The following is a 14,636-nucleotide window of genomic DNA, read 5'->3' on the forward strand; positions in this document are numbered from 1 at the left end:
ACATTTTTTTTAATTTTTCTTATTACACTACCATCTTCCTTTACTAATATGCGTAACTCAATACTACACTTTTTGACTGTAACAAATATCTTTGCTTATATAACAATTCTTGCACGTTTTTGAGTTCTGTCATGTAATTCTTTTTCTTTGTCAAAGTACTTTTTATCATTATGTTCTAAATCTTCCAATGCATCACTATATGGTCTTTTATATTTTTCTTTCTTTACTTTTCTCACATCATATTGCCATTTTTTTTATATTTTTTCTTTAAATATCATCTATCATTCAGACAAATTTTTGTAGAATATTCTCATAGTAATACAATTTTCCATAACTGTATTAATAAACTCTTTCCTTTTTCATTCCTTGCTTTTTCATTTATCCTTTTTGTTCGTTTGCCTATTTTTATATATTTCTTATTTTCCTTTATCTCTAGCATAATGCAAGATTATCATACAATCCTGTTTCTACTGCCTCCCCTCCTCCTATAACTAAACTTTCTGATATTATAAAATAATTTATTTCAGTTCTACACATGCACCTTTTGTAAATCCATGAATTTTTGTCCCAGAGTTTTAATTTACCACATCCCATAAATTCTAACATTTTTCTTACACCATATTATTTCTTTTTATGCTTGCCTCTTATATCACAATTACATTCTCCTGTTAATATTCATATTTATCACCACATAGTCTAACATCTGATGAAATAAGCTTCCTCTTTCTTTAGAATTAGTATATGCATATAATGTTATAATTATATATACTTGTTCTTTCTATTTAAAATCTACCATGGCTAATCTTCCTATTTTCCTAAACTTACATCTGATATCTTTACTGTAGTTCTACAGAACACAGTTATTCAAGAACATCTTTCATTTCCAAATTCCAGATTATTTTTCCTCCCCATGGTTTCTCTGTTTGTAATCTTTCTTCATTTATTACAAATCTTGTGTCTTCAAATATAATTACATATGCATCATATGTATTACACCACTCCAAAATCCCTATTCTTACTCTGTTCTTAATACTATTCACATTCACAGAAACCATTCTAAAATGTTCCTTTTCCTTAGATTCATGGTTTCACAAGTTCATAGCTAATTACTAGCTTTCTTAATAGGCCATTTTAAGCTTAAGCAGGTTCCTTCCCAAAGGTGAGAATCAAACATGTCTCATTTCTCCACAAATATAACATCTTATTTTGTCATAGTTATATATCAAATGTCCTTTTTTTCACAAAACAACTACACATTTTGGGTTTTCCCTAGTATTTTACAACACTGCTATCCCCTCCATATTTATCATGTTTGGAATACGTATATTTTTTTTCTCTTTGTTTTGACACAATAGTACATTCCCTGCCACCATTCTATAAACCCCTTTGCCAGACTTTTGCAATGTCCAGTACTTCTGTAAAGCTTTCAAATTTCCTTTTGCAGTCTCTCTTTCTACCCCAGTTTGAAATTGAACATGAATATTCTTTTTTGTTTCCCTGTTAAATGCTTTTATCACTTAAATATTCCATGGGTTACAGTCTTTCTTTTTTCATATTCTCCAAGAAAACTTTCCATTGAAAAAACAGCCTGAAATATAACATCTGAAAATGTCTCTAAATGCTCTTACTTCATGTGCTTTTACACCCAAATGCGCTACTAAATTGTCCGACACTTCATACTTGTCCATTTCTTTGTCTTATTTTGAATCCTTACCAGATACTTTTGTTTTTCATTTTCTTCTGCTTTCCTTTCTGCTACTACACATTTGCCTACTTTTACTTTTTCTGCAAATGTTTTCTTTTCTATCTCACTACTGTTCTTCAGGAATGTCTCTGCATCTTACTTTTGTATTTTCTCCATAATGATCCCCCAGGAAACACCTCCTTCATTTTCTGTCTCAGTCTTCACCAGCATTTCTTTAAGTAAATCATTCTACAGCCCTACCGACTGGAGGGTTGTAATTATACATCCATCATTTGCTAACTAATTTCCATCAAAAAGGTTTCTTTGACACATTTCCTGAGAATGCTGCCACGTTCTCCAGTTTCACTATTTGCTTTCTCCTTCATTTCCTTCAGCACTCCATCTCCTTCTCTCTCCATCTGCCTCTCTGTTTCTCCAAGCCACCTCTGCACCTGGAATAGAAACAGGAATTGCTCCTCCTAAGTGGGTCTTACAACAGTAGCAAGAAGGGGAAGTTCCCCAGTGCCACAGCCAAATTTCCCATAGTCAGTAGGAATACCAACTCAGGTCTCCCTTGAAAACAGGCTATATATATATATATATATATATATACACACATATATATATATATATATATATACACACACACACACACACACACACACACACACACATATATATATATATGTGTGTGTGTGTGTGTGTGTATATATATATATATATATATATATATATATATATATATATATATATATATATATATATATATATATATATATATATATATATATATATATATATATATATATATATATATATATATATATACATACATATATATACACACATATATATACATATATTCTACTTCACATGACTGAAATCTCAAAATACTGAAATTCATTTTGAAGTCTCTCTTTCTACCATTTCAAAATGCTGAGTATTATTATACTGAAAGTTTACAATGCTGAATTTCAGAACACTGAATTTTAAGCCATAGACATGATGCGTGTTTCCCTTCACCGGCACTTGCTTCTGAAAAAAAAAAATACAGTATTATTTATTTATTTTATTTATTTGACATTTAACCATTGGTCCATCTGGGTTTGGGGCCATTTCCAGTGGAGACCAGAGGAGAAAAGCTCTATACAAGAATAGTTTACAGTAAATAAAAATATTTAGGTCAGATTTCTTACAATGAAACTTGTTTTACAGGAAGTTAAACAGACAAAAAAGCATGCATGCACAAGGAAATATATTATACTGTAACTTAAAGTGCCAAATGTCAGAATACTAACAGTAGCATAGAAAGTAGAGTTGTAGTATTTCTAAATGTGGGTATGTCTCTACATTTTTATGGGAAGTATTTAAAGTAAGATGGTGGACATTTTGTGCTCTTCCAGTAGTATTGGCAGTGTGTACAATAATGTAAGGTACGTAAAACGTATATGCCCTTTTCCCCACTGTAGTGCAATCCCAGAGTTAGTATATATAGTTGGGGGGGGGTTGCAGGTTTTATACTGTCTGTTTCTGTTAAGAGGGTAAATAGTTTTTAGGTTTGGAAACAGTCAGTCATTGGTGTTGAAAGTGTGCATGTCTATGGCTTAAAATACAGTATTTTGAAATTCAGCATAGTAAGCTTTCAGTATAATAAGACTCAGTCAAATGAGTTTTCAGTATTTTGAAAATTAGGTATTGTGGTCTCAGTCAAATGAAATTCAGTATTTTGAGTTTTCAGTCATGTGAAGTAGATCCATATGTGTGTGTGTGTGTGTGTGTGTGTGTGTGTGTGTGTGTGTATTTCTTGGTTTACTATTAATTTTGTGTGTGTATATTTCATTTACTATTATTTTTTTTTTAGTTTGCTGCTGACTTGAACAAATAAAGATGTATTTTTAAAAGACATTTACATGTTCAAAGGGATAGAGATGTGGGCTTGGGGTATTTGACAGAGGTTCTTTTTGAGAAGGAAGGGGTTCCTAATAAACTAACACAACAGTTTTATCATTTGCCTGAGGTTTTAAATGATTTCAGACTGAAAATACTCCTCTACATAGCTTTCATTCACCAGGTAATATTTTCCAAAGAAAGGATGCTATTTCTTGTACACCAAGGTAATGCGCTCTAGGGAAGGAATAATGCTATTTTTTTTTTATTTATTTTATCTGTATTTTTTTCTAAAGCTACAGCTAAACAGTGAACACATGTGTTATCTATACTTCTCACCCCTTCCTGTCAAAAAGAAAAAAAAAAAAGTAAAAATACTGAAGAAAAAATATCAGGCCAAATTTCTGGTATAACTTAAACATTAAAAATGGTTGCAAAACATTGTAGCAGAAATATATGCTCCAGTGCTCCTTCTAGCAGTGATATAACTAGTATTGAACAGTAAAATTACAGAACATTAAGGTAACCTTTTAAGAGTAGAGATTTTTTTCTGGAAACAATGCCATACAAAGAATCTTCATGGTAGTAAATACGTGATTTTATAAAGCTTCTGTTCAAATTCACTCAAAATCTGTTTCATGAAGATTAATTTCCAGCTTTACTACAAGGAATTTTGAGATGATAACAAAATGTGTACCATTGCTGCTCCACAGGTTTTATTCTCTGGTTTGGTTTCTGGCTAATGTTCCTTCTGTGCAGAGTCTGTATGTCTTCCCTGTGTGTGGTTTTCCCAGTTGCTCTAGTTTCTTTCAAAATTCCAAAATATGCAGTAAGTGAACTGATATCCCTCCAAATTGCCTTAGCTGTATGTGTCTTCTGACAAACTGGAATCTCAACTAGCATTAGTTTTCTGCCTTATGTCCACTGACTGCAAGGATAGGGTACAGCTCCCTACGTATGTATCAGACAATGGGTTACTGTCTTAACAAATTATTGTCTTTTGAAGAAGATTTCTTGGACTGTAATATGGTACTATAATATTTTTAATGGAAGTCTAATCTATAGAAGATTATGAAAGCTAAATGGTTGAAGGAATATATAGTGACTATTACAGAAAGTCCAGTTTTCTTTGATATAGTCAGATGAAATCACCACCATCTACCTTGTAGTAACTGGTCCATGTTTGATAGATTCTGTGGTTGCATTACAATAATCTCCACAGTTAAGATGAATAACTCATCATTTTCATTCACAAATAGAGGTACCTATGACAGACACAATTCTTCGCATACCCTTTGGCTATCAGCTGTAAAATACTAGAATTGCCAAAAATAATAGGCATGCAGCTTATTCAGAGATGCAAACACACATTTTATTATACACAAATTGAGAGCTTGTTTTTTACTGTCACAAAAAATCATCGTACTTAACACCCACAAAAACAAAAGGTTTGTTAATCCAGATTTCTTGAGCTAAGAGGTATTAAACTTCTTAACTGCTGCTATCACTGCTCAATTGAGCTCTCTCCCTCGCTCTCACTCACACACACACACACACACACACACACACACACACACACACACACACACACACACTCTTCCACTTTCATGCATGCAAGCATGCACATAATTACACATGCAGACAGAAAAACACACATGTGACATCCATACTTTTCCTTCTTTTTTTAATTTTTCGTTTAATTTTTACACTCGCTAAACAGCAAAAGCACTGCTTGACAAGCATAAAATAATGGCTCCGTCAATCTCACTCTCATTTTCATGCAAGCATACACTCACACACACAAACACACATTTCTACTGACAATAGAGATAATGCAAAGTAATAATTAAACAGCATCCAGAAAACTGCATGCACTTCAGATGCATGTGTGAGTGGCGGGTGAGTATGATAATCATAAGCACGTGTGTGTGTGTGTGTGTGTGTGTGTGTGTGTGTGTGTGTGTGTGAGGGTATGGTAATTAGAAACATGCACATGTGTGAGGGTGAGTATGATAATTAGAAAAATGCATGTGTGTGAGGGTGAGTATGATAATTAGAAAACCGTCGACTAAATGTACTACTGTAATCAGAAACATGCATGTGTGCGTGAGGGTGAGTATGATAATCAGAAACAAACATGTGTGTGAGGGTGAGTATGCTAATTAGAAAAACGTACACTGAATGTACTACTGTAATCAGAAACATGCATGTGTGTGAGGGTATGATTGTGTGAGGGTATGATAATCAGAAACATGCATATGTGTGAGGGTGAGTATAATTAGAAAAACATACACTAAATGTACTACTGTAATCAGAACCATGCACGTGTGTGAGGGTGAGTATAACTAGAAAACATACACTAGATGTACTACTGTAATCAGAAACATGCATGTGTGTGAGGGTATGATAATCAGAAACATGCATGTGTGTGAGGATGAGGATGATAATTAGAAAAACATACACTAAATGTACTACTATAATCAAAAACATACATGTGTGTGTGAGGGTGAATATGATAATGAGAAACATGCATATGTGTGAGGGTGAGTATGATAATTAGAAAAAATGTACACTAGATGTACTACTGTAATCAGAAACATGCATGTGTGTGAGGGTATGATTATGTGAGGGTATGATAATCAGAAACATGCATGTGTGTGAGGGTGAGTATAATTAGAAAAACGTACACTAAATGTACTACTGTAATCAGAAACATGCGTGTGTGTAAGGGTATAGTTGTGTGAGGGTATGATAATCAGAAACATGCATGTGTGTGAGGGTGAGTATGATTAGGAAACATGCATGTGTGTGAGGGTGAGTATGATAATTAGAAAAACATACACTAAATGTACTACTCTAATCAGAAACATACATGTGTGTGTGAGGGTGAATATGATAATCAGAAACATGCATGTGTGTGAGGGTGAGTATGATAATTAGAAAAATGTACACTAAATGTATTACTGTAATCAGAAACATGCATGTGTGTGAGGGTATGATTGTGTGAGGGTATGATAATCAGAACCATGCACATGTGTGAGGGTGAATATGATAATCAGAAACATGCATGTGTGTGAGGGTATGATAATCAGAAAAACGTACACGAAATATACTACTGTAATCAGAACCATGCATGTGTGTGAGGTTGAGTATGATTAGAAACATGCATGTATGTGACGGTGAGTATGATAATTAGAAAAACATACACTAAATGTACTACTCTAATCAGAAACATGCATGTGTGCGTGAGGGTGAGTATGATAATCAGAAACTTGCATGTGTGAGGGTGAATATGACAATCAGAAAAATGTACACGAAATATACTACTACTCATTATTACTCTAGACACTGTTACTCTGTGGGTCCAGGGCTACAAGGAAAAGAAAACTTCTCTGTGATGAATGTTCAGGTATAACCTTTGCATTATAAAATAAGAATAATTCCTGCAGTCAGAGATGGTTATCTTTTTAACCAGAGAAGCAGAAACTGAGTAAAGAGGAGTTAACCAATCAAACTGGCTAACTTCTCTCATTCATTTTATGATAACAGAATTGGCACACTTCATACTTGACATCTCTAAAGCCTAGACATGAGTTCAGCTTTACCTTGTTTTTACTGTATGTTGGTGCATAGTATCCTAAACATAAAATCACCTTTGATGTGTTGATATCACAGACTGATGCATAGTATCCTAAACATAAAATCACTTTTGATGTGTTGATATCACAGACTGATGCATAGTATCCAAAACATAAAATTACCTTTGATGTGTTAATATTACAGACTGATGCATAGTATCCTAAACATAAAATAACCTTTGATGTGTTGATGTCACAGACTGATGCATAGTATCCTAAACATAAAATCACCTTTGATGTGTTGATGTCACATACTGATGCACAGTATCCTATACATAAAATCACCTTTGATGTGTTGATGTCACATACTGATGCACAGTATCCTAAACATAAAATCACCTTTGATGTGTTGATGTCACAGACTGATGCACAATATCCTAAACATAAAATCACCTTTGATGTGTTAATGTCACAGACTGATGCACAGTATCCTAAACATAAAATTACCTTTGATGTGTTGATATATCACAGATTGACTGGCAGTTCTTTCTGACATCTTCACCCAGAGTTGTGTAAGTTTCAGATGTACTTTCATCTTCTAGAAAACTTTGAATATGCTTAAACAAATCACTAGGTTCTTGGACAGCATGGCTTGGAACATATCCATCTCTTTCCTCATCACTGCTACTGCTCACATCTGAGCAATCAGCTATGTGACAGGGTTCACTAGATCTGTCTGAACTGTGTTCATCCATTTCTTCCTGCTTTTGTGTGGCATACAGATCATCTTCATATCTAAACAGACTGGGTGCAGGGGAAGCTGTCAATGACATGTCCTTTATTGGGGAAGGTGCAGGAGTCTGTCAAGGCAAAAGAATAAATACAAAATCATTCTTCAGACTTCTTGAGAGAAATACTATGAAGCAAATGTACTACAGCACAATACTTTACCAGAATACTAAAGTCTATTTCAGGAAGAACTCCAGGCTTTGGTCTGCAAAGCTTTAATGCGACTTTCGAAGGTGGTCCATGCAGTAAATGAAGAACATCCTGGTTTGAATATGACAAAATGAAAAAAAAGGTTGTGCTTTTATATAATTAAAGTGTGACAAAATCTTCTAAAAATTAAACTGTGCACTACATTATTTTTTCTCATCCTGAGAACAACACAAAAGTGATACCAAAAAATTCTTACTTTATAATTTCCCTTATTGACTTTGTGGCTTACTAGCCAGAAGACTGGCAAATCTGTGTACAAGGTTTTTGTGCAGTGACATGCAGTACAATACTGAAAGTAAATGTGCAGAAGATAAATGGTGAAGGAGGACTCTTTTATTTTCCATATTTTTCCCCTGCTTCTCCAAATATCTCCATGGAGTAATATCTCTTGGAGCAACTGTATTGACTAAGGTAAAGCATGCCAAATCCTGATTAATCAAAAAGATGCTGCTAGACAAATGGGCCAAGATTCATAGCACTGAGTAATGTTCTTCATCATGATATGATCTCAAAAAAGAAGTTATGTACTCACCATAACGTTCCATGTTTGTAGTCCATCTCGCCCTTCATTCTTACATATGGGGTTCGGAACCGGTCCTCAGCTCCAACTCAGCCTATTACAAAGCTCAAAGTCTTCTAGTTGGCTCGTGGCTAGGTAGGTATCCCATAGTGCACCAGTACAATCCCCAGATCTTGTTTGCTGCTAAACTATTGAAAGACAGAGCTAAAGCTATCCAGAAAGAACAACAATAATGAAAGGTCTCCACCTATTATGGAAAAATGATCCTGTCTCCAGATCATTCCAGGACGGGGGTAGGAGGGTGGGTTCGTAAGAATGAAGGGTGAGATGGACTACAAACATGGAACATTATGGTTAGTACATAACTTCTTTATGTTCTGTAGTCCTATCTCGCCTTCATTCTTACATATGGGACAGCGTCCCTAGCACCTTATTCTTGGGTGGCTCACGGAAAAATACTCCTAAGTACCATGGAACCAAACGAGGCTCTACCCTGGAGGCCAGGTCCAATTTGTAATGAGTAATAAAGGTGTGAGAGGTAGCCCAGGTTGCTGCTGCACAAATATTGTCAATTGGAATTCTGGCTTGGAAGGCTGCAGATGTAGACTGGGATCATGTAGAATAAGAAGTTATGTACCTACCATAACGTTCCATGTTGTCTTCTTACTGCCTTCTTTCTTGCTGGATGGGTTTGGAGCCGATCCTCGACTCCGACTCAGCAATCTACTAAAGCTCGAGAGCTATTTACTGGCTCGAGGCCCTCCCTATATCCCACAATGCTAGGAGTCAGAGCCCCAGATCTCATTTGGCAGAGCTAACACCAAGGAAAGATTCAAGGACACCTGTCCAACCACAAGGAAAACTATAGTACAAAGACAGAGGAGGACACAATGTACATCAGAGTTGTCCAGAGGAAGAAGGCCCCAAAAGGGGTCTCTTCTCGGTCTGTCCAGGCTAGGGGGATGGAGGGTGGGATGCAAGAAAGAAGGCAAGAAGAAGACAACTAACATGGAACATTATGGCAGGTACATAATTTCTTAATGTTAAGTTGTCTATCTCGCCTTCATTCTTGCTGGATGGGACAGCGTCCCTAGCACCTTAGTCCTGGGTGGCTCATCGGAACAGACTCTTGAGCATGGTGGAACCAAACTGAGCTCTATTCCTAGAGGCCACATCCAACTTATAATGCAAAATGAATGTATGAGGAGTGGCCCAAGTGGCTGCGGCACAAATAGATTCCATTGGTAGTCTTGCTTGAAAGGCTACCGACGTAGCCAATGCTCTGGTGGAATGACCTTTAGGTTTAGCAGGGAGTTGTTTATGTCTGAGTTGATATATATCAAGGTAATAATAGAGGACAACCACCTGGATAATGTTACTTTGGAAACTGGCCGTCCTTGTTTGCCCTCAGCATAGGATAGGAAAAGTTGATCTGATTTTCTTATTTGCTTAGTCCTGTCCAGGTAGAAACGTAATTGCCTGTGAACCTCCAAGCGGTGCAAATTTTGTTCAGCTTTGTTCGAATAGTTAGGAAAAAAATATGGGCAGATCAACAGACTGATTCAGATTTGTTTCAGAGGGTATCTTGGGTAAAAACAAAAGATTAGGCCTAAGTGAAACTCTGTCCTTATGAAACACAAGATAAGGAGGACGAATACAGAGGGCTTGAAGTTCCGAAACTCTCCTAGCTGATGTGATGGCTACCAAAAAGAGAGTCTTCCAGGAGAGCAATTTTAAGGAACAGGAAGCCGCTGGTTCAAAGGGGGGGGATCAAGGAAGCCAATATCAGGTTCAAGTCCCACGGAGGTGGGGGATCTCTGACCGGGGGCCTAAGTAATAAAGTTCCTTTGAGAAAGGCCTTGCAAAGTTTGTGGGACATGATGCTGGTTTCTGACAGGCTAGCATGGAAATTTGCAATAGCAGCTAATTGGACCCTAACGGTGGCACAGGAGGAACCAGCTTGAAAGAGCTCTGCTAAAAAAAATCTAAAACATGATGGACAGGGGCTGTAAAAGGGTCAATATTCCTAGCCTCTGCCCAGAAGGAGAAACGTTTCCACTTACTAGCATAAGTCTTCCTGGTGGCAGATTTGTGCGAAGAAAGGATGATTTCACGCACCGGCTGAGAAATTAGCGGAAGCCTGGCTAAAGTTGGAAGTGGAGCAACCAAGCTGTAAGTTTGAGAGACTGAAGGGACTGGTGCAGCCCACCCGACTGATGGACTAAGAGGTCTGGCACTGGGTCCAGATTCCACAGCTGCTCCAGCAGGTGGCGATGCAGGAACGGGAACCAAATTTGTCGAGGCCAGTAAGGGGCAATGAGGATCATCCTGGATCCCAAAGCGGTTTCTTTCTGAATTAGCTTGGGAATTAGGGGAGAAGGTGGAAATGCGTACAGAAGACCCCGGGGCCAATCGTGAACTACAGCATCTCTGGGGGAGTGGCCAGGAAGGGGGAAGATAGTGAAGAAGTCATCACACTTGCTGTTGAGAGGGGTTGCAAAAAGGTCGCAGCAAGGTTGACCCCATCTGCGGAAGATTTTGTCCGCTACTGATTGATTGAGAGACCACTCATGAGGCATGAGAATAGCTCTGCTTAGCCTGCCCGCTATGATGTTGAACCTCCCGAGGATGTGCATTGCTATCAGAAACTGTTGAGAGGAGATCGCCCACTACCAGAGTCTGAGTGCTTCTCGACATAAGGGATAGGACTTGGTTCCGCCCTGCTTGTTGATGTACCACACTACAGACATAATGTCTGTCTGAATTGCAATAGTCCCGGTGGGTAGAGAGTCCTGAAGAGCTTGCAACGCCAAAAGCACTGCTCTCATCTCCAAGACATTTATGTGCAGATGGTACTCTAGAGGTTGCCAGGTGCCTTGGACAGTCCTGCCCTGAAAATGCCCCCCCACCCGATCAGGGAGGCATCCGTGGTCACTGTGGCAAGAGGAGGAGGAAGAACACACGGTCTGCCCTGGAGTATCAGAGGGGAGACCATCCACCAAGCCAGGTGGTCTTTGCATGATTGAGTGATTATTATCTATTGAGACATTGGAAGCTGTTGAAAGGACCATTGAGTAAAAAGCATCCACTGAAGAAGCCACATGTGAAAGCGAGCCAGGGGAACTAGTATGATTGCTGCTGCCATGAGGCCAAAGGTCTTTAGTACAACTCTGGCCTGAATCCTGTTGCACTGTAGTAAGACTTGCACATGTCGGCAGATTTCTGAAACTCTGTCGAGAGGAAGCCTTGCAGACAGATCTTTTTGAATTTAAGATTGCGCCTATAAAGATAATAGACTGAAAAGGCGACAATGCAGACTTTTCAAAATTTATTGATATACCTAGCTCAGAGCAAGTTTGGATGGTATAATCCCTGGCTCGCAGTAGCTGATGCCTGGTGGGAGCAGTGAGGAGCCAGTCGTCGAGATATGGAAACACCTGGAATCCTTGCCATCTTAGGTGAGCCGTAACCACTGCCATGCATTTGGTGAACACCCTGGGGGTTGTGGTGAGACCAAAGCGCAGGGCCCTGAATTGATAGTGACTGGCTCCCAGTCGGAAGAGGGGAAACCTTCTGGAGCACCTGTTCATTTTGATATGGTAGTACGCATCCTGAAGATCTATGGAGCACATCCAATTGTCCTGACCCAAAAAGGGTAGAATGGACTGGAGCATGACCATCCAGAACTTTGTTCTTTGAACAGACTTGTTTAGCCTGCTGAGATCCAAAATGGGTCTCCAGTCCCCTGTCATTTTTGGCACCAAAAAGAACTTGGAGTAGATTCCGGATCCTTGCTGGTCTGCTGGGACTGACTGTTTCTCTAGCAGTTTTGAAATTTCTAGCACTGCCTGTTCCCTTAGACCGGGTGGAACATCCGGAAGGGACTTGGTTGTTTGTACCGGGGTGTGGACAAAGGGAATCTTATAACCCTCGGATATGATAGACCGTACCTATTTGTCTTGTGTGAGGAGTTGCCAGGCTTCTGGGTACAGTGACAATCTTCCCCCGACTGCCTCCAAAGGCGGACAGTTGGGCAGCCCTTCAGGGGTGCTGAAAGGGTTTGTCAGAGAACGATTCTCTGCTACCCTGATTCTGCGGGCCCCCTCTGCCCCTCGGGTGGTGTCTATTATTGTTCCCTCCCCTGCCCCTGGAGGGAAACTCGCCACGTGTGTCAGGCACGACTACCTGGGGTTTCCGAAACCACATTTTTCCACTCTTCTGACCCTTGGGGTATGGTCTAGAGGGAGTGGAAAAACGGACTCCCACGGCAGAGAGAGTCTTGCCTTTGTGCTCACACCTGGTAAGGGTATCTTTCACCTGTGGTCCAAACAGAGCCGAACCATCAAAGGGGGTATTGGTGAAGGACGCCTTAAAGGGGTCAGCAAAGTTGCATAACCGCATCCAGGCATGTCTTCTCAAAGCCACGCCTGTACCTGCAGCCCTACTCGCTCCATCGGCTGCATAAGAAATGAGCCGCATGGAGGAGTTGACGATAGAATTAAAGGTCGCCAGCTGGGAGTTTATCTTATCTTGAGCCCCCATAGCTGATGGATCCTGAAGGGTATCACCCAGTTCCTTAAGAAGATCCCTTTGGAGACGGGTGAAATGGCACAGATAATTCATTGGCCGCATAGAGAAGGTCACTGAGGAAAACACCCGCTTCCCGTACCTGTCCATTGTCCTAGATTCTTTATTAGGTGGATGGACAGTCACCGAAGGGTCAGCCAACTTCTTCTTTGTGGCTGCTGCAACCACCATGGCATCAACAGGGACACCTTTTGTCAAAAATTGCTTGTTGGGTGGGGCTGTAATAAATTTAGTGGGCCTACGGGGTGTTGGTTCCACTGTGTCCGGGGCTGACCACGCCTTTCGAGCCACCACTTCCATTAGTGGGTCAAAAGGTGGAGACACCCAGGAGGTGGAAGGGCGAGAACTAAACGCGTCCAGGTAGACCGACTCATCCTCCAAAGGGCTAAGGGCAGTCCAGTTCCCCCTCTGCTTATGGATTTCTAGGATGTCTGAAAAGGAGACATCCTCAGAGGGGGATCTTGGGGACCCTTCTGAATCCTCCAAGTCGGTATCAGACGTGACTGACTCGGGGGAGTCGACATGTTTCCTCTTACATTTTCTCTTCCGAGGGGGGCTCCTCTGAAAGATCGAGGGAGGCCTCGGAAGAGGAAGATACGCCCAATGGGGCGAACTGGAGCATTTGCTCTCCACGCTTGGGGTCAGGAGGGTGGACAGAGATCGATGCAGGCACCATGGGGGGAGGAGCCGAAGTGGCTAATCAAGGGGCCAACTCAGGAGTCAGCACACTCCTCATGACCTCGAAGGCGCCCCTGTCAGGCAGAGCAGAAGGTACCCACTCTGAGGAGACGCCACCCCCTGTTGGCACTGAGGGGGATGGCTCTGAGGCCGATGTCGGGGCCAAGCTCACCTGCGCCGATGCTCTGAGAGGGAGAATGGGGTCGGACAAGGGTCCGATGCCACTCGCTTCCTCGGAGTCGACGAGGGAGTCTCGGTGCCCAGATCCCTCCAAGGACGGAACCAAGGAAGAGATCGAAGCCGACGAAGGAGCCGAAAGGTGTGGTATCGGTTCCGACGTTACCAAGATTCAAGCTCCAACTGGCTCCGGCTCCGAACACAAGGAGGGAGTCGGAGGAGGAACTGCTGTATATACCGGGACAGCCACAGTCTGTTGAGATGGTCTGGTTACCATTTTGGCCAGGGTCTGCGACTTAAGGAGTCTGCTGACCACCCTCTCTAGGTCATGATCAGACAGCCTGGAAGACCAAGGTGAGTGGGACCTATGGCTTTTCTCACACTGGAGTAATGGTGACCTTGGAGCTGAGTGAACCGATTCTAAGGAAGGGGACCTAGAACGTTTTCGGCTCAAAGACGGTTCCGACAGTAAAGTCGGAGCTGACTGAGGTCTAGAGGTGTCGGCTCCAGCCTGAGCTGACAAGGA

The 14,636-nt window shown here is 40.4% G+C and overlaps 1 protein-coding gene across 1 annotated transcript in view; it reads right to left on the reverse strand.

Annotated features, from left to right (window-relative positions):
- LOC122789363 (tyrosine-protein phosphatase non-receptor type 13-like) overlaps positions 1 to 14,636 on the reverse strand; it is a 2,815,362-nt gene that overhangs the window by 1,105,613 nt on the left and 1,695,113 nt on the right. Inside the window, exons 26-27 of the mRNA XM_044056752.1 lie at positions 8,101 to 8,199; positions 7,657 to 8,009 (exon numbers count right to left, since the gene is read on the reverse strand). Coding sequence (XP_043912687.1) covers positions 7,657 to 8,009; positions 8,101 to 8,199 — 452 coding nt within the window. The remainder of the gene's footprint in view (positions 1 to 7,656; positions 8,010 to 8,100; positions 8,200 to 14,636) is intronic.

The sequence above is a fragment of the Protopterus annectens genome, chromosome 14.part0 (genome assembly GCF_019279795.1).
Source record: "Protopterus annectens isolate FY-2018-M chromosome 14.part0, PAN1.0, whole genome shotgun sequence".
Classification (NCBI taxonomy): Eukaryota; Metazoa; Chordata; order Ceratodontiformes; family Protopteridae; genus Protopterus; species Protopterus annectens.